The 22,866-nt window shown below is 38.7% G+C and overlaps 2 protein-coding genes, 1 long non-coding RNA gene and 1 other non-coding gene across 6 annotated transcripts; 2 read left to right on the top strand and 2 right to left on the bottom strand.

The window, feature by feature from the left end:
• The first annotated feature begins 6,798 nt into the window (after positions 1-6,798).
• LOC121761979 lies at positions 6,799-10,625 on the top strand. The gene is made up of 3 exons (XR_006042138.1): positions 6,799-7,088; positions 10,243-10,363; positions 10,484-10,625. It is a non-coding gene; the product is annotated as an uncharacterized LOC121761979 (long non-coding RNA).
• LOC121761978 (probable lysine-specific demethylase ELF6) lies at positions 7,773-13,319 on the bottom strand. Its single transcript, XM_042157696.1, has 7 exons — positions 11,768-13,319; positions 11,566-11,644; positions 11,368-11,435; positions 11,085-11,235; positions 10,214-10,743; positions 9,795-10,064; positions 7,773-9,698 (listed from the first exon to the last, which is right to left on the bottom strand). The coding sequence occupies exons 1-7, from the start codon at positions 12,921-12,923 to the stop codon at positions 7,978-7,980; spliced, it is 3,975 nt and encodes a 1,324-aa protein (XP_042013630.1). The 5' UTR covers positions 12,924-13,319; the 3' UTR covers positions 7,773-7,977.
• A 721-nt stretch (positions 13,320-14,040) lies between these two features.
• LOC121760175 (uncharacterized protein At4g18490-like) lies at positions 14,041-20,890 on the top strand. 3 transcript variants are annotated; one of them, XM_042155797.1, is made up of 15 exons: positions 14,041-14,138; positions 15,487-15,567; positions 15,995-16,118; positions 16,401-16,589; positions 16,684-17,835; positions 17,992-18,177; positions 18,248-18,367; positions 18,775-18,930; positions 19,028-19,193; positions 19,340-19,407; positions 19,505-19,544; positions 19,643-19,822; positions 19,958-20,068; positions 20,144-20,235; positions 20,322-20,889. In XM_042155797.1, the coding sequence occupies exons 2-14, from the start codon at positions 15,516-15,518 to the stop codon at positions 20,198-20,200; spliced, it is 2,601 nt and encodes an 866-aa protein (XP_042011731.1). In that variant the 5' UTR covers positions 14,041-14,138; positions 15,487-15,515; the 3' UTR covers positions 20,201-20,235; positions 20,322-20,889. The 3 variants fall into 3 exon arrangements, with proteins under 3 accessions (XP_042011731.1, XP_042011733.1, XP_042011732.1); XM_042155799.1 differs by having other exon boundaries at positions 14,089-14,138; positions 15,494-15,567; positions 20,322-20,890; XM_042155798.1 differs by lacking the exon at positions 14,041-14,138 and adding an exon at positions 14,299-14,349 and having other exon boundaries at positions 20,322-20,890.
• TRNAY-GUA lies at positions 20,803-20,887 on the bottom strand. Its single transcript is given in 2 exon segments — positions 20,803-20,837; positions 20,851-20,887. It is a non-coding gene; the product is annotated as a tRNA-Tyr (tRNA).
• Positions 20,891-22,866: the final 1,976 nt, after the last annotated feature.

Below are 22,866 nucleotides of genomic sequence, written 5' to 3'. Positions count from 1 at the left end.
TGCTCCTGGCCGTGATCTTGTCAAATTTTACCAAGGCTTAAACAATGAAAGCATGGGACTTATAAATACAAGTACTGGTGGAGATCTTGATAATAAGACACATGAGGAAGTGCGGACCTTGTTTCAAAAACTAGCAGATAATCAAAGAAACTGGTACAATCCAAGGAGAGGGGTTGAGAAGAAAGGAAATACCTTTGGAGCTTCAGTAGAATCTGAAAGAATGACAGCGGTTGAAGCACAACTAGCTAATATTAGCACTCAAATGTCATCGGTGGTTAAAGCAGTATCTTCCATGCAGCTGAACCCACAACCTCAAGTTGTTGCAATGGTTAGATGTGGACTATGCCAAGGTGGGCATCACACAGATCAATGTCAAATGATCCAATCCCAAGAAACAGTCGAGGATGTGAATTACATAGGCAATAACCGCCAAGGTTTTAGCCAAGGAGGTCAATTCAACAACAATAATCAGAACTGGAAGCCTCAACAACAAGGGAATTGGAATCAAGCTGTGTCAAGTAACAATGGTGGGAACCAATGGCGAAACAACTCCCAACCCCCTGGTTTTGATAAGAAACCTTCACTAGAAGATCAGATGGGACAGATATTCTCTTTCATGTCAAAGAGTCAAAAAGAGAATGATTTCTTCAAAGAGAAAACAATTGAGAAGTTTGGACAACTCGAGGCTTCTATGAGGAATTTGGAAACACAAATAGGGCAGCTTGCTACAGCTTCTCATACAAGAACTCTCGGCACCATTCCAAGTGATACAGTACCCAACCCCAAGGGAAATGAACATTGCAAAGCAGTCACCCTGAGAAGCGGAAGAAATATGGATTCAATGCCTTTAATGGATGACCAAGGTACTTCCGGAGTCTCACACGCAGGGGCGGATGAGATGTTAGGCTTGCATTCCTCGCACGCGGGGGCGGACGAGGCATGTAAGGGAAGTCCCGCGTTGGTGCAGGATGCCCAACATGGTCAAGAACAGGCTGCACCCGGCAGCAAGGAACAAGGCAATGAATCTAAGTTAAATGGAAGACTTACAGCAGGAGAGAAAGACAAAAAGGTCAATGAGACAGAACCTAAGAAGAGCAAGTCCAGTATTCCTAACGACATTCCACCGCATCCATATCCATTCACGAGAAAGAAGCGAGTGCGGCAAGAAAAGAGTTTTAAGTGGATGATGAATGTGATTAGAAAGGTGAATGTAGACATCTCATTGGTGGATCTTTTCACCAATTTCCCGAGATTCTCCAAGTTCTTCAAAGACATGATGGCGAACAAGGAGAAACTTCAGGATGGGGGGATTGTGACATTGAGCACAAATTGCTCACAGCTGATATCTGGAATCATGCCGACGAAGAGAAGAGATCCAGGAGGCTGTATCATACCATGTGAAATTGGTAACACGATTTTCACAAAGTGTTTATTGGACCAAGGTTCAGGAATCTCACTGATGGCATTGAAAACTGCTTGTTCCATTGGTTTGGAGAAAAGAATGGAGCCTATCGACATCGCTCTACAATTGGCTGATCACTCCATAGTGAAGCCCACTGGAATTGTTGAGGATGTCTTGGTTAAAATCGATAAGTTCATCATTCCCGTTGATTTTATTGTGCTTGACATGCCAGAAGATAAAGAAGTGTCAATTCTGTTTGGTAGACCATTTCTAGCAACGGGAGATGTATTGCTTGGAGCAAAGGATAACTCTGTTACATTCAGAATTAATGGTGAGCAATTGACCATCAATGTTGAGAAGGCGATGAAACATCCTACTGATGCAAAGGCATGTTTTCGAGTTGATGTCTTAGACAGATGCATCTTTGATAAGTCGTGCTATTCTGCTAGAATTGAAGGAAGTGTGTTTGAAAAGGGAAGTCTGGAAAGAGACTTTGGCTCCACATTCAAGATGAGTATCGATGACATAGATGGAGAACAAGTCGATCAATCGAGCTCAGAGGAACAAGTTGTGATTGACACATGTGTTGCAGATTTTAGACCATCAATTGAAGTACCTCCCAAGCTTGAGTTGAAACCACTCCCAAACAATGTCAAGTACGCATTCTTGGAGAAAGATGAGACCTTACCAGTTGTAGTTTCAGCAGAACTTAGTGTTGATGAAGAGGAAAAATTGATAGAACTATTGAAGAAGTATAAACGAGCTCTAGGATGGTCTATAGCTGACATTAAAGGGATAAGCCCAGCAATATGCATGCACAAAATTCTGCTAGAAGAAGGGGCTAAACTAGTTAGAGATAGGCAAAGGAGGCTGAACCCACTCATGCAAGAAGTGGTTGAGAAAGAAGTTAAAAAGCTATTGGATTTTGGGATGATTTACCCCATATCCGACAGTGAGTGGGTAAGTCCGGTGCAATGTGTACCAAAGAAAGCGGGAATAACTGTCACAGTTAATGAGAAGAATGAAGTCATGGCAACAAGATTGGTTAATTCATGGAGAGTGTGCATGGATTATAGGAGATTGAATAAGGAAACAAGAAAAGATCTCTTCCCTTTGCCATCCATGGACCAGTTGCTTGACAGAATTGCGGGATATTCCCATTATTGTTTTTTGGATGGATACTCAGGGTACAATCAGATCACGATTGCCCCAGAAGATCAAGAAAAGACGACATTCACTTGCCCAATTGGTACTTATGCTTACCGTCGTATGCCATTTGGCCTATGCAATGCACTGGCAACATTTCAGCGGTGTATGATGGCGATATTCAGTGACATGAATGAAGATATCATGGAAATATTCATGGACGACTTCTCCGTCTTTGGGTCATCCTTCGACCAATGTTTAGATAATTTGAGACGAGTTCTGCAAAGATGCGAAGAATCTAATCTCGTTCTCAATTGGGAGAAATGCCAATTCATGGTAAGAGAGGGCATAGTGTTAGGACACAAAGTGTCAGAGTTGGGGTTGGAGATGGATAAAGCCAAGATAGATGTGATATCAAAGTTGTCACCCCCAACGAACGTGAAAGGCATCCGTAGTTTCCTAGGCCATGCAGGATTCTACAGAAGGTTTATTAAAGACTTTTCAAAGATTGCAAAGCCATTGTGCAACTTACTTGAGAAGGATGCTAAGTTCGTCTTTGATGATGCATGCCTTAAGGCATTTGAACTGTTGAAAAAGAAGCTGGTCGAAGCACCTATAATAGTCGCACCAGACTGGTCGAAGCCATTTGAATTGATGTGTGACGCTTCTGACTATGCAGTGGGGGCCGTGTTAGGCCAGAGAACGGATAAGATCCTTCGCGCTATATACTACGCCAGCAAAGTACTCAATGATGCGCAGTTAAATTACACAGTGACGGAGAAGGAAATGCTATCAGTAATATTTGCTTTTGAGAAGTTCCGTGCTTACTTATTAGGCACAAGGGTGGTGGTCTACACAGACCATTCGGCTATTAAGTATTTGATGAACAAGAGGGATGCTAAACCTCGTTTGGTGAGATGGATCTTACTATTGCAAGAGTTTGATGTTGAGATTAAAGACAAGAAAGGATCTGAAAATGTAGTAGCCGACCATCTTTCAAGATTGGAAGGATTGCAAGAGACGCAAGAGGAAAAAGAAAAAGTCATCAATGAGAAATTTCCTGACGAGCAAGTGTTGCAAGTGACAACTCGGGAAACATACATGCCGTGGTTTGCTAGCTTGGCAAATTACCTTGTCACGGGTATCACACCAGAAGGGCTCTCTTCAAACCAAAAGAAAAAGTTTTTGAGTGACACCTGCATGTATGTATGGGAAGATCCTTTCCTCTTTCGTATTGGCAGCGATGGAATAATTCGGAGATGTGTGGGAGAGCATGAACACAATCAGATTTTGTCCGCTTGCCATGATTCTGCGTATGGCGGCCACTTTGGAGCACGTCGCACTGCATTTAAAGTGCTCCAATCCGGATTCTTTTGGCCATCGATCTTCAAGGATGCAAAGGCCTACGTTGAGAGATGTGATAGTTGCCAAAGAACAGGCAATATCTCGTGGAGGAATGAAACGCCAATGAACAACATCCACGAGGTAGAACTCTTTGATGTGTGGGGAATAGACTTTATGGGACCATTTCCCAAGTCTAATGGGCAACAGTACATTCTTGTAGCTGTTGATTATGTTTCTAAGTGGGTAGAGGCAGTTGCCTCAGCAACCAATGATGCCAAAGTTGTCTTGAAGTTCATCAAGAAACATATCTTTAACCACTTCGGGACACCACGGGCTATCATCAGTGACGGAGGAACTCATTTTTGCAATAAGCTTTTTGCAAACCTCCTTGGCAAATACGGTGTTCAGCATAAAGTTGCTACCCCATACCATCCTCAAACTAGTGGCCAAGTGGAAGTTTCGAATAGTGAGATCAAGAGGGTGTTGGAGAAGGTAGTTAAGCCGTCTCGCAAAGATTGGGCGGAAAAGTTAGATGATGCATTGTGGGCATATCGTACGGCTTACAAGACTCCAATTGGAACTTCGCCATACAAGATGGTTTTTGGAAAAACCTGTCACTTGCCGGTTGAACTTGAGCATAAAGCTTATTGGGCTTTGCAAAAGCTCAACTTAGATTATGAGGATGCAGCCGAGAAGAGAATGTTTGATATGAATGAGATTGATGAGTTTAGGCTACACGTTTATGAGAGTGTTGATTTCTATAAGGAACGTGCCAAGAAGATACATGATGCGGCTATTAAGCCTCGTCAATTTCATGAAGGACAGCTGGTTCTTTTGTACAATTCTAGGCTAAAGCTCTTCCCGGGAAAACTCAAGTCAAGATGGTGGGGTCCCTATGTGGTGCACAAGATATACCCCTATGGTGCTGTTGACATTCAAGACCCGAAAAATGACAATTTGTGGAAGGTTAATGGCCAACGATTGAAGGCTTATGTAGGTGGTGAAAGTGGTAAGGAAGCAAGAGACGTGGTCACACTAGAGAGTCCGAAAGTGTAGACTCAGAATGGAGAAGGTCGAGCCAACGACTATAAAAAATGCGCTGATTGGGAGGCAACCCAAGTCTTTTATTGTTCTTTTGTTTTTGCTTTCATATATTGGGGGTTTTGTTTGCTCAATTCTTTCCCTGTATATTTATTTTGAATTGAGCTTTTTTTGTGTAGGAGTGAAGATGGAGGTCGTGTCTCTGCTGTTGGAAAAAAGAGTCGCCCAACCCACCCACCCATGAGCTTCACAATGACAGGGGAGTATCTTTATACATCCCTTATATTTGTCTTCTACCTTGGGGACAATGTAGAATTTAAGTTTGGGGGAGAGGGTTGAAATTCTGCTTTGTGTGCATGTTAGTATGATTTCCTATGGATTGTTACTTGCTCATACTTGTTGAGAGTCACTAAGTGGACTTAGCTTTTCCTGTGAACTTGTGCTATGAAATTAGTTGTCACTTACTTGCTTCTGGAGAACAAGGAGTCTTACTTGTTAATTTAGGAAAGAGTAGTGTTCTCTGGTGTCCAATTTCTTGAGCTAAGGAAAGAGAACTATTTCGGTTTTGAAAAATGAGTTAAAAAATATATATGGTTAATTTGCATAATTTGAGTAGGGCTTGAATATATTTTGTTGATGTCGATGCACAAAAATGATCTAGGCATTAGGACTAAAAGCCTCATTGCCCAAATATCACATGTCTGACCCTACATACACCCCTAGCGAGCCAGTTTGAGCCTTATAGCCTAATTTCTTTGTTAAAATTTTGAAGTCGCTATATTAGCCTACATGATATATCCTTTTGTTAGCCCTTCTTTTCAGTCCTTGTCACAAAAATTGAGGTGCTAGCACATCTTTGTATAGTTGTGGTTGGTGGCAAGAAAAAAGGTCATAAGTTTAGATGCTTGTTATGTGATATCCAATTTATGTTTGAGAAATAAAGTGCAGAGTTGCTAAGTGAAAAAGAAGAAAAAAAAAAGAGGCAGCCTATTCATACAGAAAAAGCCAAGGCAAAAAGAAAAAAAAAACTCAAATTAGTGCTCGAAAGAAAGAAAAAAAAAGTAGCTTGATTTGTTATGTTGAAAAATCTTAAGTTTGGGGGTGGTGAGCTGTGGAAATTTCATGCTTAATTATTATGAAGCTTTGGGAGATGTTGTCCTGTGGGATGTGCTAGTATTCTTGATTTTGGTTGAATGAGCTATTAACCAAATTTGATATCCTACCTTAACCAAAAGCCCCATTACAACCACAAATAAAGACCTTTTGATTTGTGCAAAGGTATTGACATTTTGTTGATGAGTTCTACTTTGAGTTTTGTGAAAAGACCAAATAGATTTAAAATAGAGAATAGCCGAATGAACTTCTTTTGACGATTTAGCAACGATGGTTTGAGATACTAGAGTCATTGCTTGGACTTGGATTGCTTGTTGGATAACTAGATCTTAGGAAGCTGGTTTGTGTTCATACTTTCATTCTAAGTCATGTTCAAAGGAGAATGTGGAGTTAACTTAGGTAATCTCTTGACTTGTGAGAGTTTTTATGATATGAATTTGGGGATTTCACGAGTCTCGTCATGAATTAAAACCTTTGTGCTTGATTGCTTATCTTGCTCGAGGACGAGCAAAAATTTAAGTTTGGGGGTATTTTGATGTAAATCAAATAATGCTAATTCTACTCAAAGATTTCTCCTAATTTTTATATGAAAATCATCTATCAATTAATTATTGACGTTTAGTTATTATATATTAATGGATATATTTTCATATAGAGTGGATTATGTGTGGTACAAAGTTTAAATATTGGAAGACTAATTTTGAGTTTCATTTGTTTTTGGCAGCAAATTATACCAATGGGCCTATCAATTATTTGCAAAATAAAAAAAATGCCCAATCTACTTGGAAGGTGGCGTGACTTACTTGGGCAAGGAGAAAAAGAAATATATAAAAAGGCATGACATTGAGAGCAGACGCCACTTTTTACTTTTGGGGAGCAGCCACTTTTTGGAGCAGGCGACTTTTGAGAGAAGAAAAGGGGACGCAACTTCAGAGAAAGGAAAAAACGGCAGAAGCTTTGGAGGAGTTTTGAACGTGAGGAAATTAAGAGAGAAGAGAAAGGAGAAAATTCCAGCTATCATCTCCTCCAAATTTACTCCATGGTTTCTATGGTTTTATCTCCATTTATCATTATTCTTGGTTTAATTATGTTAGGCTAAGAATCTTGTGTTACTCCAAACACGTAGTATGACATTTTGATTTATTCTATGCTCGTTTTTATCTCATGCTCGTTATTACTACTTATTTGATTGAATGAATTTATTACTTTAGGTGCATCTTTAGTGATAATTCAATAGTCTTGATTTAATGCCTCTTTAGCTTGAATTGAGATGGATTGTGGTGGTAATGAATTATCAATTGGAATTGTTTAGATGACAACTTGATAATGGATTTTGATCTTAATTGCAATTGTACTTTGAATCTCACGCTTCCGTAGGGTTCTTTGGATTATTGAATTTGGTTTAAAGAGTAAGTGTTTAGCTATTCTTTGACTAGTTGATGTTTAGCATGTTTAGTACTTGCATGTTGATTTCATTTAAATTGTCCCGAACGTATGAGATAGAATTGAATGCATAGGATTAATCCGTGTCTTGTTTACAAGTGTTTGGAGTAACAATTGTCTCACTTGTGTTCATTTGAATTCAACTTTATTTTTCATTATTTTCATAAAACAAACTTCAAACAAAAACATTCATCTTTACTATTATTTTTATTTTTTTGGAGTTAAACAAACTTACCTTCCCTGTGGATCGACACCTTAAATTACTACACACGAAGCTGTACTCTTGCAGTGAAGTGGTAATATTAGGGATAATTTTGTGAACTTGAGTGCATATCTATTCTGATTTAAAAATACCTAAAATTACACATCAATGTTTCATCTTCCCTAACCTAAGCTATTACCAGAATGGATCATACCTTACACCATTCTTGAGCTCCTTAGCCCAAGAAAACCGTGTTGATAACGCGTAAACAGAGAGAGACGGACACCTACGCTGGCGGGCTTACATAATGCCCGGTTTTTCTTCTATGCCGGCTGAAATCTGATACAAATCTGAAGGTGAGACCGCATCCCTTGATTTTGCAGACATACGGCCTCTCTCCCGTGTGCACGCGTAGATGCTCAGTTCTTGCCCAGGCCCACTTGAACGACATCGTGCAGCCGTCCCAAGGACATTTCAGAGGCCTATCATCGTCGTGGACGCGCTGGTGCAGTATCGCGTATTTGTGGGAGTTGAATTTCTTCCTGCACCCCTCGACCGGGCACTGGTTTCCTTTGTGCAGGAGTAGCTCAGCCTTTGTCCGGAACTTCATTGTGCAGCAGTCTAACTCACACTGATGACGTCCCTTCGTGTTTCCTTTCTTCTCCTTGCGAGGGACGGGCTGATCTGCAGCCTTCCTCGACTTCTTCACTGCCGTTGCTTCCTCATCTGGTTCCCTGTTGTCAGCAGTAACACGAGTTGGTGGATTTTCTCTTGCCCGAGGTCTCAACCCCTCGCACGGGCTTCTGGTAAAGGCGCTGAAATGGACGTGATCGTCTAATTGCAGGCCGAGGAGTTCTCTTTTACTTTTCCTTTTCCTTTTGCTTCCGGCTTCTGTTTTGGGATCATCGACACTGTTATCCTCCAACGGAGCGATGGGCTTGCCGGCTACATTAGTCTCATCTTCACAATGTTCAGGACTCGAAATAACTCTCTCTTGATTGTCATCATCATCTTCGTCTGTCTGTACAGAGCTTGAGGAATTCGATACCTCGTTCTCTGGGGCAAGTTGATCAGACGCTGTTTCGTCTGAAGCGTTTGAACAGTCGTCGTGCCTAGAAGTTTCTTCAATTTCACAACATCCATCAGACTGAACATTATCCGGCACCGCACAGTCATTCTCCGCCAGCCGATCACAAGCTTCGCTTGGCAGAGCGGCTTCATCAACAGTGTCTTCTTCTCTCGGAATTTCATTTCCTGCAACATCATCCATCCCATTTTTATCCGTAGCCGAGCCAACAGTCTCGGAATTGCACCTCTCAATTTTCTGGCTGCCACCATCAGCCGCCTTGATGTCATGACACGAATCACCAGATTTGTCCGAAGCATTCTCAACCGGAGTGGAGGCAACGGTGGAGTTTGCAGAGTGAGATTCAAAAGATGAAGCCATCAGGTGCTCACCATGAAACTCAGATGCTCCGTGAGAAGGTAACACAGTCGGCCCTAAGGCCGTTTCTCCTGCTATGTTTTTTACAGAAACACCGACCTTGCATCGCTTCCTCGAATATTGGATAAGCTTATCATCTTTCTTAGCCGTTTGTTGTTCGCTTTTCCCATTCATATCCTCCTTGGCAGCTTCAAAGCTGGGGAAGGGCTTACTCTGCAAGTGACGTTTCTGGTGGCACTTTGAACGTAATTTTCTCGACAGCCACTTTGTGCGGGATGCATCTGAAACAGGGGCTGCATTGTGAAACAATCCGCCCAAGCTCAGTAAATGCTGAACATTCGCAGATGGAGAGCTCTTCTTCATCTTCACACAATGCTGTAGATTGATATTCAACAGCGACGTCCAGTCCTCTACACGAGCGGCTTTTTCTTCTCCATCAATAGCAATATCGATCAGCTTCAGATCTTCGGGAGAAGCATTACCCAGCGGTGTCTCCGTGTAACTGAAAGGAACAGCTATCTCCTCTGCAATGGCCGCAGCATGTGCCTTTATTTTCTGAAAGTCTAAACAAAACCATATAGAGAAGTTAATCAAATAAAAAGAACAGCAACAAACATGGAGGCAAAGGAGATTATACATAAACCAAAAAGAGTATTTACCTGAATGACAAATCACAAGAACATTTGCTCCGCCTCTCGAACTCAACAAATTTTCAATTTCAATCGCGTGCTCTAGACAGAATATCCTTGGTTTTCGAGATACATTAGATATGTCCCAACCCATGTCTATCTTACCATCCGGATAAACAGTGTCATGATTTGAAGATGGGAAGTGGTCATGGGCCAGGGGCTGACAGTTTTTGGCACCTAAAGATGCTTCAGCAACATAGTGGAGATCCTTTTCGCTCAACTTAGATTTCATCTTCGCATCTAGTAACAGAAAAGATCAGTTAGAGTAGGTCCGTCGCATGAAACTCATTGCACGCAGCATTTCTCATTATTAAGCAGATTCGCAGAATTTATATTGAATGAGAACCAAGAAAATGTGATTGAGAAAAAAAATGATATTGGGATCTAACCTTCAGAAGAACCTTCCACCACATTACAGGTACGAGCAGATTCCACAGGAACAGCAACGAGATCCACACGCAGAAGATCAACCGATGCTATGTCAGATGGTTGCATGACTGCCATAAATGGAAAACCAAGGATGCCACAAGCAACACAAGGTAAAGTCCCTGATTCTATTTGAAAATCGTATGACAAGTCATCATCATCAAGATCATAACCAACAGAAGTCATATACTTGCTCAGCTCATTGACATCATGTGCACTGTCATCTTTTGCAGGAGAACTCTCGCCCACTGATGTCAACACAGAAACATCTGTGTCATGGCAGAGTTCGGATACTTTACTCGAAGATGGAAGTGAATCAACATCCCACAGAACTGCGTGGTAGTAGGAATTTCTTTGGAGAAGAATAGACACACGATTGTTTTCACACAAGATATCTTCTATAAATGCTCTCTTTACAGACAATTCTCTTTCTTCCTTCAAACGATCTCTCAAACGTGAGCTTCGTACCCCAGGCAATAAGGATCTCGGTATTCTGTAATTCAGTCAGATCCATCCAATAAAGATTGTGGTAATCATTATTATAGAAAACATCAATTGATGCAATGTCAAGTAAATAAGTATGAGACGTCACGTGTATGGGTGCTAATACAGCCTATATTTCCATTTTCTACTAACAAGAAGTCAAACAACGGCAGACAGACAAGATGGGACTACTTATCATGAAAGTGAGGCAACAACTACAGAGGAGGAGAGAGATCTAAAAATAAACAAGTCCCTAATCGAGTTCTGGGTATAAGAATTGTGGCAAACAACTTCATGAATGTCAACCTAATACCCTTATAACTGAAGTCCAAGGAAGGCGGCTATGCTTACCTTGAAATGAAAGACATGGTTAACAAGTACAACAGTTGCTGATGAGAAAGCATAGGAAGGTAATTCATGGCAGCTCTGCGAACAGCAGCTTCCTTAGCTATTGTAAGCCACTTAGCAGTTCCGAAATTAGCAGCTTCTCCACAATTGAAACCTAAGTTTGAATTGCCAACGCAATGATCAGGATATGCTACTTGCAGACAAGTTGCATTCTGCAAAATCGTGCGACTTTGCTCACCAAGAGAAAACATAAGCATTTCAACTTATGAAGCAAAAGAATAATTACCATGACTGAATCCTATGTGGTAAGCTCTTGGAAAAGTCACAACAAATTCACCAGGGTACTGTACGAGCCTAAGACAATGACAATTTGCAAATCAGATTTATATAGCTGAAAAACACATGCATCACAAAAATCAGCTCGCAAGTGAGTAAGTCCAGTCATTAGAAGACTGGTCTGATTTTTTACACAAAAACCACCAACCTGCAACATGGGATGCCAGATGCAACAATAGCTTCAGGAGACAAAACAGTAGTCTTTTCCCCCAAGTGAGATAGTGCAACTGAAATCACAAAAATTATGTCCGAGTGTTTATAAAAGTCCAGCATAAGTTCACACTTCACATGAATCAAGGACAAGAATGATAGCGGCAATATCATATTTTCAGTAACAAACATGTACATACCCAACCGATCAGGATTTCCTCCATAGGCACGGAGACGAATAGCTTCCTCGAAGTTGAAAGCATCATCTCCCGGTACAGCATACCAAGTTTTGGGGGAGCCCACGTGCAGGAAATTCAAGCTGTGAAGCTCGTGATCTTCCACATGCCAAGCAAACCAACTGAACAACATCCCAATATAAACCATGGGAGACGTCACTCCAGGGATATCATCAGGCATGAAACGAGTTAGCGATCCTGCCGACCTAGCCATAACTTGTAAATTCCAAGGACTATTTGAAAGCTTCCACCCAGCAGTGCCTTCCATTTCGCTCCTATCTTGAGAATCTTTCCGGCCAGAAAAGGAAGCATCATCACGTATAGGCTGTGAAGGTAGACAATTCAGCACAGTCTCTGTATGGGAACTAGGATTGTTCTGGATGCCCAAATCTTTATCATTGCTAACACTATTTACTGTTTCTACTTGATCATTCTTGCTGTCAGAGCTACCTACATTATTCCTGTCAAACGAGTTCCTCTTCCTAGTCTTCCTCCTCCTTCTGCGTCTGTCAAAGTAACGCAACAGCCCCTCAGGCTCACTAAACCCAGAACCAGGCACATCATTTGCATACTCCACATATATAGGCTTCTCTGAAGCAGCTTTCCAGAACAAGGTCTCGATAACCAAGGGATTGACATCCTTCACTACCCCAAGTGTGCTCTTAGTGAAAGCCTTGGCCTTTGCCTCAAACTGCTCAAGCGTATAAACTTCCCCACTCTGCCAGACCTGCTTCTGAGCCCTGAGCACGTGATCCCCGACCCCCTCCTTCACCTTTTTCCCTTTCTCACAGCCCAATTCTTGCTGCCTTGTAGTAAAAACAGCCCTAGACTTTCTATCACATTCACTCCTAACATGATCATCTGTCTTTGAGGACCGCACAAGACTCACATTACCATCCAATTCCGGACACTTCGAGAGAGACTTATTCAAGTTATGAAGCACATACTTTCTCGACGGCTTTGGCAATGGAGGAATCACTTTACATATACCAAAAGCACTAGCATCTTTCTCTATCTTAGATATGTAAGCAATTGGGTCGGCGAATTCAGTATCAGTGGGGTAAAATTCAGGCGCCAAAGGCAACCTCTCAAGCCATTTGGGTATTTCAACATTCTTCATTTCAGTAACCTAAAGCTCATAACCCCAATTTTGAAATCTTCACACCACTTGCACTCCAACACCAAGTAATAAGCTACTGCACTACAATATACAAGAATAAACTACTAGAGATACAATTTTCGACCGAAATTTTATCATAGGTCTTCAATTTCAACTGAATTGAAAACTACATTTGTTTCATAAACCAATTCCCTAACCGCATACAACCCAGGATTAACAAGAATTTGTGGAGCACAATAAAATCGATTTCAAAGGTAAAAATTGAGAACAGGAAAACCTCTATCTTCAACCGAATCGAGAATGGTTGGGAGTTCCAACGCGAGCATGAATTTTTGAGGTGGGGGTGAGAGAGAAGAGGAGAGAGGTCTAGGTTTTATAATTTGGGCGAAATTAATGTGCGCAAGATAGACCGCGGGATTCTAAGCGTGCGCCGTGGCTAACGTGAGCGCGACGTGTATTTCACTGTTGCTAGGCTGTACAGGTTTAACCTTTTGTTAGTGGGGCCCACCGGGAGTATCTTATGGTGTGGACGATGCCTAGCGCGCATTTTAGCACAGGCGACGGGCGCGGCAAATTATTTAATCCATGCAATTATCATCCAAATGATAATAATTAAATATGGAGAACAATATACTGAAATGTAGTAGTGTAACTTGTAGTAGTAGTAGTTATTTACTTATTTACATGTACATGACGTTTTGGAATTTAATACTATATTGCCTTAAGTAACTCTCTTCATTTATGTCTATTTTTTCCACCAAATAATGATTATTCCACTCGGGATAGGTAATTACGATTAATATATGGGATTATGAATATGAGGGATTGATAATTTAGACTTTCAAATAGAGGCTAAAGAAGTAAACAAAGATGCTTAGGCCAAAACAATATGATTATTAATTTCTCAGTTTAATTTAATTACAAACAACAAGGAAAGCAATTCATAAAATAATAAAGATAAATGGAAGTATGGAAAATTAAGTTTCTAAAAAATAAAATAAAAACGTAAAGTTTAATAGTTATGTCAATTCATAACAATGTGGAAAACTGAGTTTCTAAAATAAAATAAATATGCGAGAGTTTCTATTCTAAAATAAAATAAATATAAACGCCAATTCTCGTGTATATAAACCCTGCAACTCGAACTTTTACCGCGAGCTCCACTTTTCTCTCTCTGTGCGCGCATTTTTTCGATTCTCATCACTCAGATTCAAGGTCTCTCTCTCGATCCTGATCTACATTGTGCTGCAATACTATACGATGCATTTATTGCTGTATATTTTTAGGTTATGGTCGAACTAATTGTGTGATATCGCTCAATGAAGATTGTAGCTGATTTAGGATCGTTCGCCAAAAATCGATCTCAAATTCCTATGTAAATCTTCGAGAATCACTCTTAAGTATACAGTGAGAGAATCATCAAAATGTGTGTCTCAGGGGTTGAAATTGATCTGCTGCTATTTGGATTCATATTTGCTAAGATGTTTGATAGTTTGTTGAATGATGATTTGAGTCGTATATGTTTTTCTTTTAATCGATTAGATTATAGCTGATTTGGTTCGATCGCTAAAATCCATCTCAAATTCTATGTACATCTTCGACAATCACTCTTACGTACATACAGTGTGAGAATCGTCAAAATGTTTGTCTTAGGGGTTAAAATTGATCTGCTATTTGGATTTATATTTGCTGAGATGTTTGATAATATGTGAATTTTTTGGATGATAATATGAATGTGTGTGTTTCCGTTTAAATGTGTAACTCTTTCATGTTATTTTAACTGAAGTTGATGTATATATATATTATGGAAACAGTTGTAGGAGTGCGGTAAATTTCCTATAAAATAGATTATGATGTTCCAATCATTTTGTGTTCTGCTCAGAGTTAAATTTAATAGATTAGGATATTAGATTATAAAATTACAATTTCCGGAAGAAATAAAAGAAGGAGAATTAAGAAACCATAGGTGAAAATATGTGTCGGAAGAGAGGATGAGATAAGTAGGGAATTGGCTGTATGCAAACTGTTGCAGCCTGCTGATATCAAAATCCATGTCAGGATTGGCAAGGATGGTAAATAGTAAAAGTGGATTACTATCATCCATAGATTATTCCTACTACTCAATGATTGAAACTTCACTATGGACCTCGTCATGAAGGATCATAACTTGAGGAGCTTGACACTTCATTTTATGATTGCTAATTGTTGGGGCCGCTATTCTGAGTCTGTTTGGTTCCATGAAAGTAGAACAGCTCGGAATTCAGCTACAGTTTTTATTGTCAAACAACTTATTTGCAGCTGCGCTTCTATCGTTATACTCAATGACCTTAAGAAATTTCTAACTTAAGAGGTTTTAACCCTTCAAGGGGTATATAATACTCATCTAGTTAGAAACACTAGCTTCTATATGATATCATAAGTCTTTGATGTTCTATGATTCATTTCTTCCTGACTTAAGAAAGACCAGAATACTCTTAATCTACCTCATATCTGGGTGCAGTTTCAATCATTATTTATTCCCCTGTTTTATTATATTTTTAAACTGAATACCCATTCCTTGTAGAACACAGACGTTAATAGCTGTGAACTAAGATGGAAGACCCTCAGAAGAATAAGAATATGAAGGAGAAAGATTCTATGCCAGGTATTGAATCTGTTTTCATGATCATCAGATCATGCCTTTAGAACGTATGAAATGTCTTGTAGATTTAGGTTTGCAAGTTGGATTGTAGTTGCATTTGTTGATTTACTTTTATCATATAAAAAAGAATAACATCCCTTAACATGTTTTTCAAGTGAGGAATTATAGGGTAAGATGCCTGTAGAAAGGACATATAGCCACCAATGTTGGCATTTGGCTGATTTTAGTGGGAAAAATAGTAGTCAGGCTAGAGGAACTGGAATCCTACTTGTTCCCTTTTTTGTTTCTGAAATACAACTTAAATCATACTGAGTATGGGGGAAAACCTATATTTCTGCTTCTACCAATGGTTTTACTGCCACAAATGCATTTTTTATATTTTATTCCTTGATATTAAATCTGCCTTCATTGTTTGTTTTGCTTGGTGCAGATCTGGATATTGGAGATGATTTCTTTTCTTGGAAATCAATTTCAATGGGAGAGGGAGATGGGCTGGATTTGGACTTCACCCCAGTTTCTAAGGGAAATAAGGACACATTCAACTTTGGCAAAGAGTAATCTGATTTTTAAGTTTCAGCTTTTTTTTAACTTAAGTTATGATTTGGTCATTTTTATGGTTGCTGGTCTGTTTAGCATGTCTCTGGGCGTTCATAGGCATTTCTTGGAACAATCTATTGATCTTGTAGCCTTTCATCTACTTGAGTTACACCCTTACTTGATTTCTGCTAACTTTCTGCTCTTAGTAAAGGTTTCGTTGATGGACAGTTGTAATGGTATAGAAGCTTATAAAGTTCCAAGCCTTAGCCAGGGCTAACGGAATTGCTGTGAAATTCCAGGGATATGGATTTTAATTTGGACGATGATTTCGGAAAGATGTCGTCTTTCAATTTGGATATGTCAGATCTGGATATCTCACCACAAGAGAAAAAGGAAGCAAAATCAAAGGAGAAGTCACAAGAATCATCCAGTGGAAAGAATAAAGGACAAACTGATCGTTTCACTTTTGGAATTGATTTTGATGATGGGTGAGTGAGCTGATACTCATTTTAAGTTCTTTTGTTGCATAGTTCCATTTCCTGCTTCGCTTAATTTGACTGTACCTATTTTTCCTAAATCTAGGTTCGACGATTTTGGTTTTGACTCAGTCCCAAGAAAAGAAGGTACAAAAGTTCAGAGTGACAAAAACAACAAAGAAAGTTCCCCAGATTTCGGATTTGACTCAATCCCAAGAAAAGAAGGTACTAAAGTTCAGAGTGACAAAAACAACAAAGAAAGTTCCCCAGATTTCGGTTTTGACTCAATCCCAAGAAAAGAAGGTACAAAAGTTCAGAGTGACAAGAACAACAAAGAACGTTCCCCAGATGGAAGTGGCTGTCAAGATAAGGAAATATCTACTTACAAAAATGAAACTGGAAGTAAGAGTACTTCAAAAGGTGGCGTGCAAAAGCCATCTTTTGACCTGGTTCTTGAACCCACAAGGAAAATTTGTCCTCCAAAGTTGGGAATGGATGATGGTGTTACTCAAGAACATTTAACTGGAGCAGATGAAGTGAAAGGTCCTCTGGAGACAACAATATCCAGGGAAATACCTGATGTCAGTCCATCTGAAAGGTTGGTTCTCCTAGAACAAGCTGATCTTCAAGCTTGTACTGAAAATGATGTAATGCTGGACTTGTCATCCGGTCCTCTATCTAAGAATGAGCCAAGTGGATGTAATTCATCAGCTCTGGAGAAAAAGGTAGATTCTGTGGACGCAAGTAAGAGTGGCTCTCACGGAGAACAAGATGCTAACACTGCATTGGTAGCTGATTCAACATTTGATTGCAAACATGCAACATCTAGAAACTCACAGCACCACCAAGCAGATGCAATCTCAGAGAACATTGCTGAGACAGGTGGACATGATTCATCAGTGGCAGAGAGCAAGCTCAGCTGTATGGATACAAATGCTAGCAGCTTAAATGGAGAACAAGATGCTAACATAACATCAGTTGTTGGTTCAACCTGTGAATACAAGCATACATCTAAAGCCTCACAGCACGATCAGGCTGAGGTGTTCTCAGACAACATCAATGGCGAAAGGACTCAGGATGGGATCCAAAATCTCGTGGAAGGCGATGCAGGAAGAGCTGAACTAGGTCAAACTAACCCACAAGTTGAAATTCCATGTGCAACTGGTGTTTTATCAGGGATGCCCTGTGACAGTGATGCACAATCTAGCAAGGAGAATCAGGAATTTTCTTGTAAAATGCTCAAGCCTTCATTAACCAGGTGAGGTTACATGTGCTCTTTTTTCGTTCCATTTTCTTAAACTAAAGTACCAGTGACACCATTATTTTTGTGAAAATAATTTTAATCCACTCATGATATTGAACTACTCGATATTTTACTGATGGCGTTTTATTTGTGCTTGCTATGATGAGGCAGTCAGCCAGCTAATCCACTGCAAAAGCCAATTCAAAACATAAAAGAGCCTCTTATGAAATGCCCACAACCTTCAGTTCAGTTAGTGAAACCTGAATGTCCCATCCCAAAGGCGTCAATCCAGGCAACTTTGTCGTCATTAAGTAGTAAACAGATGAGCTCTGCTCTACCAAGTCTAGTTCAAGCAAGGTATGTAGTATATTAATATTTCCGTGACTTATTGATTTGTTCACTCTCTTATATGGCTTGGACAAAACAGGAGTGGTGATGCGACTCAAAGTGAGAAAAAATTATCATTGCAATGTTCTAAAACACTACTGAGGGGGATTATTCCCCAGATTCAGAGCCAGAAAAGCTGCAGTCCTCTAAAGATTCATGGGTGAGGCTCAACTGATTGTTCGGATAAGTCAAATTAATATTTATATTTTCGTTAACCAACAGATTATGATAGTAATTAGAAACTAAGACTAGTAAGAAATTCTCTTTTGTTAGTCTGACAATTATGTCATTGTTAAACATTTGGCTTAGAGGCCCCCCCTTGCCGATGAAAGATTGATCCTGATATATCATCAAAAGGGTTTAGACACTCTCTTAAGTGGTTTTGTAGACCTTGCTGTGGATGGCCTACACCTCTAAGCAAGCCTATTGCCGTTATATTCAGTATCATATCATAGTACTTTCATCTATTACACCAAAAATGGTGGATGATATTGCACAAGTCTAAGAAATTTTGAATTTATATTGTGAACCTTTTTTGGAGATCTTATTCTGCCTTTTACTGTTCAGTATGGAAACCAATCATAAACGAGCAGAAAGCAGTGAAAATCCAAAATTATTAGCATCTATACTGTCAAATAAAAACACTCCTGTGCAAGTGGATAGAACTTCTGCTATCGAAGGTGGTAGGAAGCTCCCTGATACACCTGCTCTGAAACTCTCGAGGTGAAATCATCTTTGATCTACAGGAGTCTAGCTATGGTTTAAATTGAGATTATATATTATCTACTGTCAAGTTCTCTATCCAATCTTGAACTGGCAGATTAAGCATTGATTCGACAAAGCCACCAATTTTGACAAAGAGCAGACCAGTTGAAAGCAGTAGTCAGAAAAGTGTTTCAGTTAGCAAATCGCCACTTTGTACTGCTAATCTTAGGGACAAGTGTAAGCCAATGACTTCTACCCTATCTGTGAAGCGGACACTAGAGGTACGTAGATCATCGTTGTGTACTACCTTGTTCATCCAATGAATTTTGTCAGTAACAATAGTGTTATCTGTGCATCATCATTCAGCTTGATATATATAACTATGACCACATAATGCATCTCTAAATGGACTTACATTCTTGTACAGGACGACACTGCAGATACTAGTACCCTCCATCCAGCTAAACGTCTTTCGCCACAAGTAGCAAGGAGCAGGTACCCTATAATTCCATGTTATATGATAGTATGTAGAGTTGCGACCTTCTAGATTATATGCTCATGAGTCATGCCTGATGATCTGTGAAACGTGCAGGAGTTTCGTAGAAACATCAGAAAAGGTTCTGGAAAAAAAGGTAATGTAGTGACTTTAATGGAATAAGAATTAACTGCTATATGTTTATCAGTCACGAATGGTAAAAGATTTGATGGCTCGTGGTTTTCCAATTACTAGTCACCCATACCCATCAACCACATGAAAGATGATCGCATCAAAAGCACCACCGTCAACTGCCAAGTCGTTCCACTTGCCATCTCCCATGACTTCAAGACTAAAGGATTAGAGATAACATCCTCGACAAGAGATGATAGCAATATTAAACTGGCCAATGCTTACAGCAAGGAACTTGATGACGTAAGAATGCTTGTCCGTTTCGTATCATTCCAGTTTTGAAGAAGCTGGAGTTGTTTCACTTTCCCTTCACAAGTCAACCGATTCTAGGAAATATAATAATGGCGCGGTGGTGGTGATAAATTTTTTCCCTTGCAGCTTTGCGATCTCCTCAGCAAGAAAAGTGATGAAGCCAAAGAACTACTGGCTCGATCAGTATTGAACAGCAATAAGCTGATGATGCTCAATGTCCCCCTGTTGGAGGAGAAGATATCCTTTACTTGTATAAATTTTGTTTTCGTAATTCATGCGAGTACAGTAGTGTTGGCCTTTACTAGTGATAACATCTGCGCAACGCAGAATTCGTTTGCCAGGTTAACACTCGGCAGCAACAAAGGATGAAATCATCAACTTGGGCAGTTATTTTTCATATGAAGGTAGCATTTTCCCCCTCGGTCTCGATCTCGTCTCCGGTCACTTGATTTTTATTTTGCTTATCTTGAACTTGAACTACGTTTTTCAGGTAGCAGCATTATCAATGACTTTGGAGAAACTGAATCTGCTCTTACATTTCAACGGCATTGCACACATGAGCGTGGTCTCCTCATCTCATCGTTTGCAGTGGTAATTCAATAATACACCTTCACTTTCAAGAATCCAAAAATACTTGTTTCATAAGATCAATAGATCAGCCCGGTTAAATAAAAATAATCATAGTATTATATAATGTGGACATTTTACTTTGATATAACAACTCTTCAAAAAAACATAATTGAAATAAATTAATATCGCAACTTTTAATAATAAATTTAATAATATCATTACAAAGAAAATAAAAGCACTAAAAAGCCTACGTTATTTAAGTGGGACATATTTTGAAAATCAATAAATTAGAACACAACAATATTCAAATAACACTGTTCAGAAAAACATACTAGTAATTGAAATAAAATTTATTGCAACTTTGATTAAAGATTAAAAGAAAAATAAAAGTTCTAAAAAAATCCGACCTACCGGATTCGACCAGTGACCTAAGGATAGCTATGAACACACTACAGTCCTCCGCTCTACCAACTGAGCTAAGGTCGGATGTGACAATTTTTTTATCAAATATTTATATAAATTGAACATTGAGGCCCAACTAGAAAACATGTCTTTTGTACTCGAAGCCCGATACAGAATTGGGCTGAGCAGAGCAGAGCCTATTGAATTTTCCGAAGGATTTGAATTACCATTTTTGGGTTCGTTCTAGACTTTAAGTATGCCTTGAAGTTATATTCATTCTAGTTCTTGTTGGCTTTCAAGTGATCTTTCTGATCGATGTGAAGCAAATGGTTGTACATTGAGCGAAAAAATCTAAGTTGAAATTTAAAAAAGTAAAATGAAAAGAAAAACGACATGCTCACTCTGGGAAGAATGAACTACGAGGGTCGACTACCAATCAAACTTATATGTAATAAAATACCGTTGCGGTTAGTGTTTTAAAAACCGGACCGGCCGGTTCGACCGGTCGGACCGCGAACCGGTAGGTAGTCCGGTCAGGTTCACCCCTTTAAACCGCCACTGCATTGAACCGTCGTGAACCGGTGGAACCGGAAACCGGTTTTCTATTTTTTTTTCAAAATTTTTTAAAATTTGTTGTTGGTAGAGGTTGAACTCATGACCTCTTTTATAGTTAAGAAGACCTCTACCACTCCACCACATGGGCTCATTAAACAATTTGAACATTAAATATTTTTATACATTAACCATTAATTTTATCTAAAAAACTAATAATTCATTTTAATTTTATTATTTTTTAATATAATTGTTAATTATAATATATATAATTATCATTCTTTATATTTTAATGATGCTCTACTTCCCACCTATATTATTATTAGTACCATATAAGATTCATTATTTACTATAAATAAATTTTTTATATTACATACTTAATTTATATACCCTAGCTATTGACATTAATGAATAATCTTATCTAAACTAATTAATAAGTACTTAATTAGTATTTAATTATATATTATTTTACGAAATAAATTTTCTTAAATTAATATAAACATTATCTATTTTAATACATGAAATATTAATTTTTTTATCTAGACTAACTAATATTAAATATATATATCTGAATATATTTACTAAATTTTAATATTATTTATATTTATACATCACTAATTATCTATAAGGTTTAATGTTTTGTGATATATTATTAATTGTAAATCAATTACTAAATTTAATATATTTTTATATATATTTGCAACAGTAAAACGGTTAGACCGGTGGTTCAACCGGTTGGACCAGTTGAACCGTGAACCAGTAACGTCGCTGGTTCGCTTGCCGGTCCGGTTTTTTAAACATTGGTTGCGGTATATATGAGTGTCCTTATTAAAGACTAGAGTACTGTAATAATTTATGGGTAGGGCTAAATAATGTGGTATGAACTACCAGTTTTGGGTAACGTTTGATGATATGGATAAACAATGTTAAGGTGCGTGTGTTTCTGTTATAATAACAAGATCGAGACATACATTAGTAGTCTAATTCTACATAGATTATGTTGCATTATCATCGAACAAATATGCATTGAATCAGTAATTATTTTTTTCATATAATATCGAGCATTGTATTTTACTTTAACTGACTACAACAAAGCGTATATCCAATTCGAATTGCTTCCAATAAATATGCAAACTGGAATACATAAGTTTATTATTTCAATCACACAATATCAAAAATTCGCATTACAATCTGATGTAGGGTCTTGTTAGGTTGAGATTTTTTAGCTTAATTGAGAAATGAGATACATTTTCAGCCACTCATTTTGAAATGTCAACTACAAGTAGATTATATCAACTAAGGGTATTATCGTCATTTCATTTCAATAGCCAGAATATCAAATGTCAACAACTCGTATTAAAATGTCAATAACTAAAAAAAAATTATTTTTTTATTTTTTTAAAAAATTTTTAAAATTTTTTTAAATTTTTTTAATTTTCACGCGATGTCAACTACGATGTGTAGCCTGCACATCAAATGTCAATAGCCCTGCACATCAAATGTCAATAGCC

This window comes from Salvia splendens, chromosome 13 (assembly GCF_004379255.2).
Source record: "Salvia splendens isolate huo1 chromosome 13, SspV2, whole genome shotgun sequence".
In the NCBI taxonomy this organism is placed as follows: Eukaryota; Viridiplantae; Streptophyta; class Magnoliopsida; order Lamiales; family Lamiaceae; genus Salvia; species Salvia splendens.
This window is presented reverse-complemented; position numbering and strand designations above follow the sequence as displayed.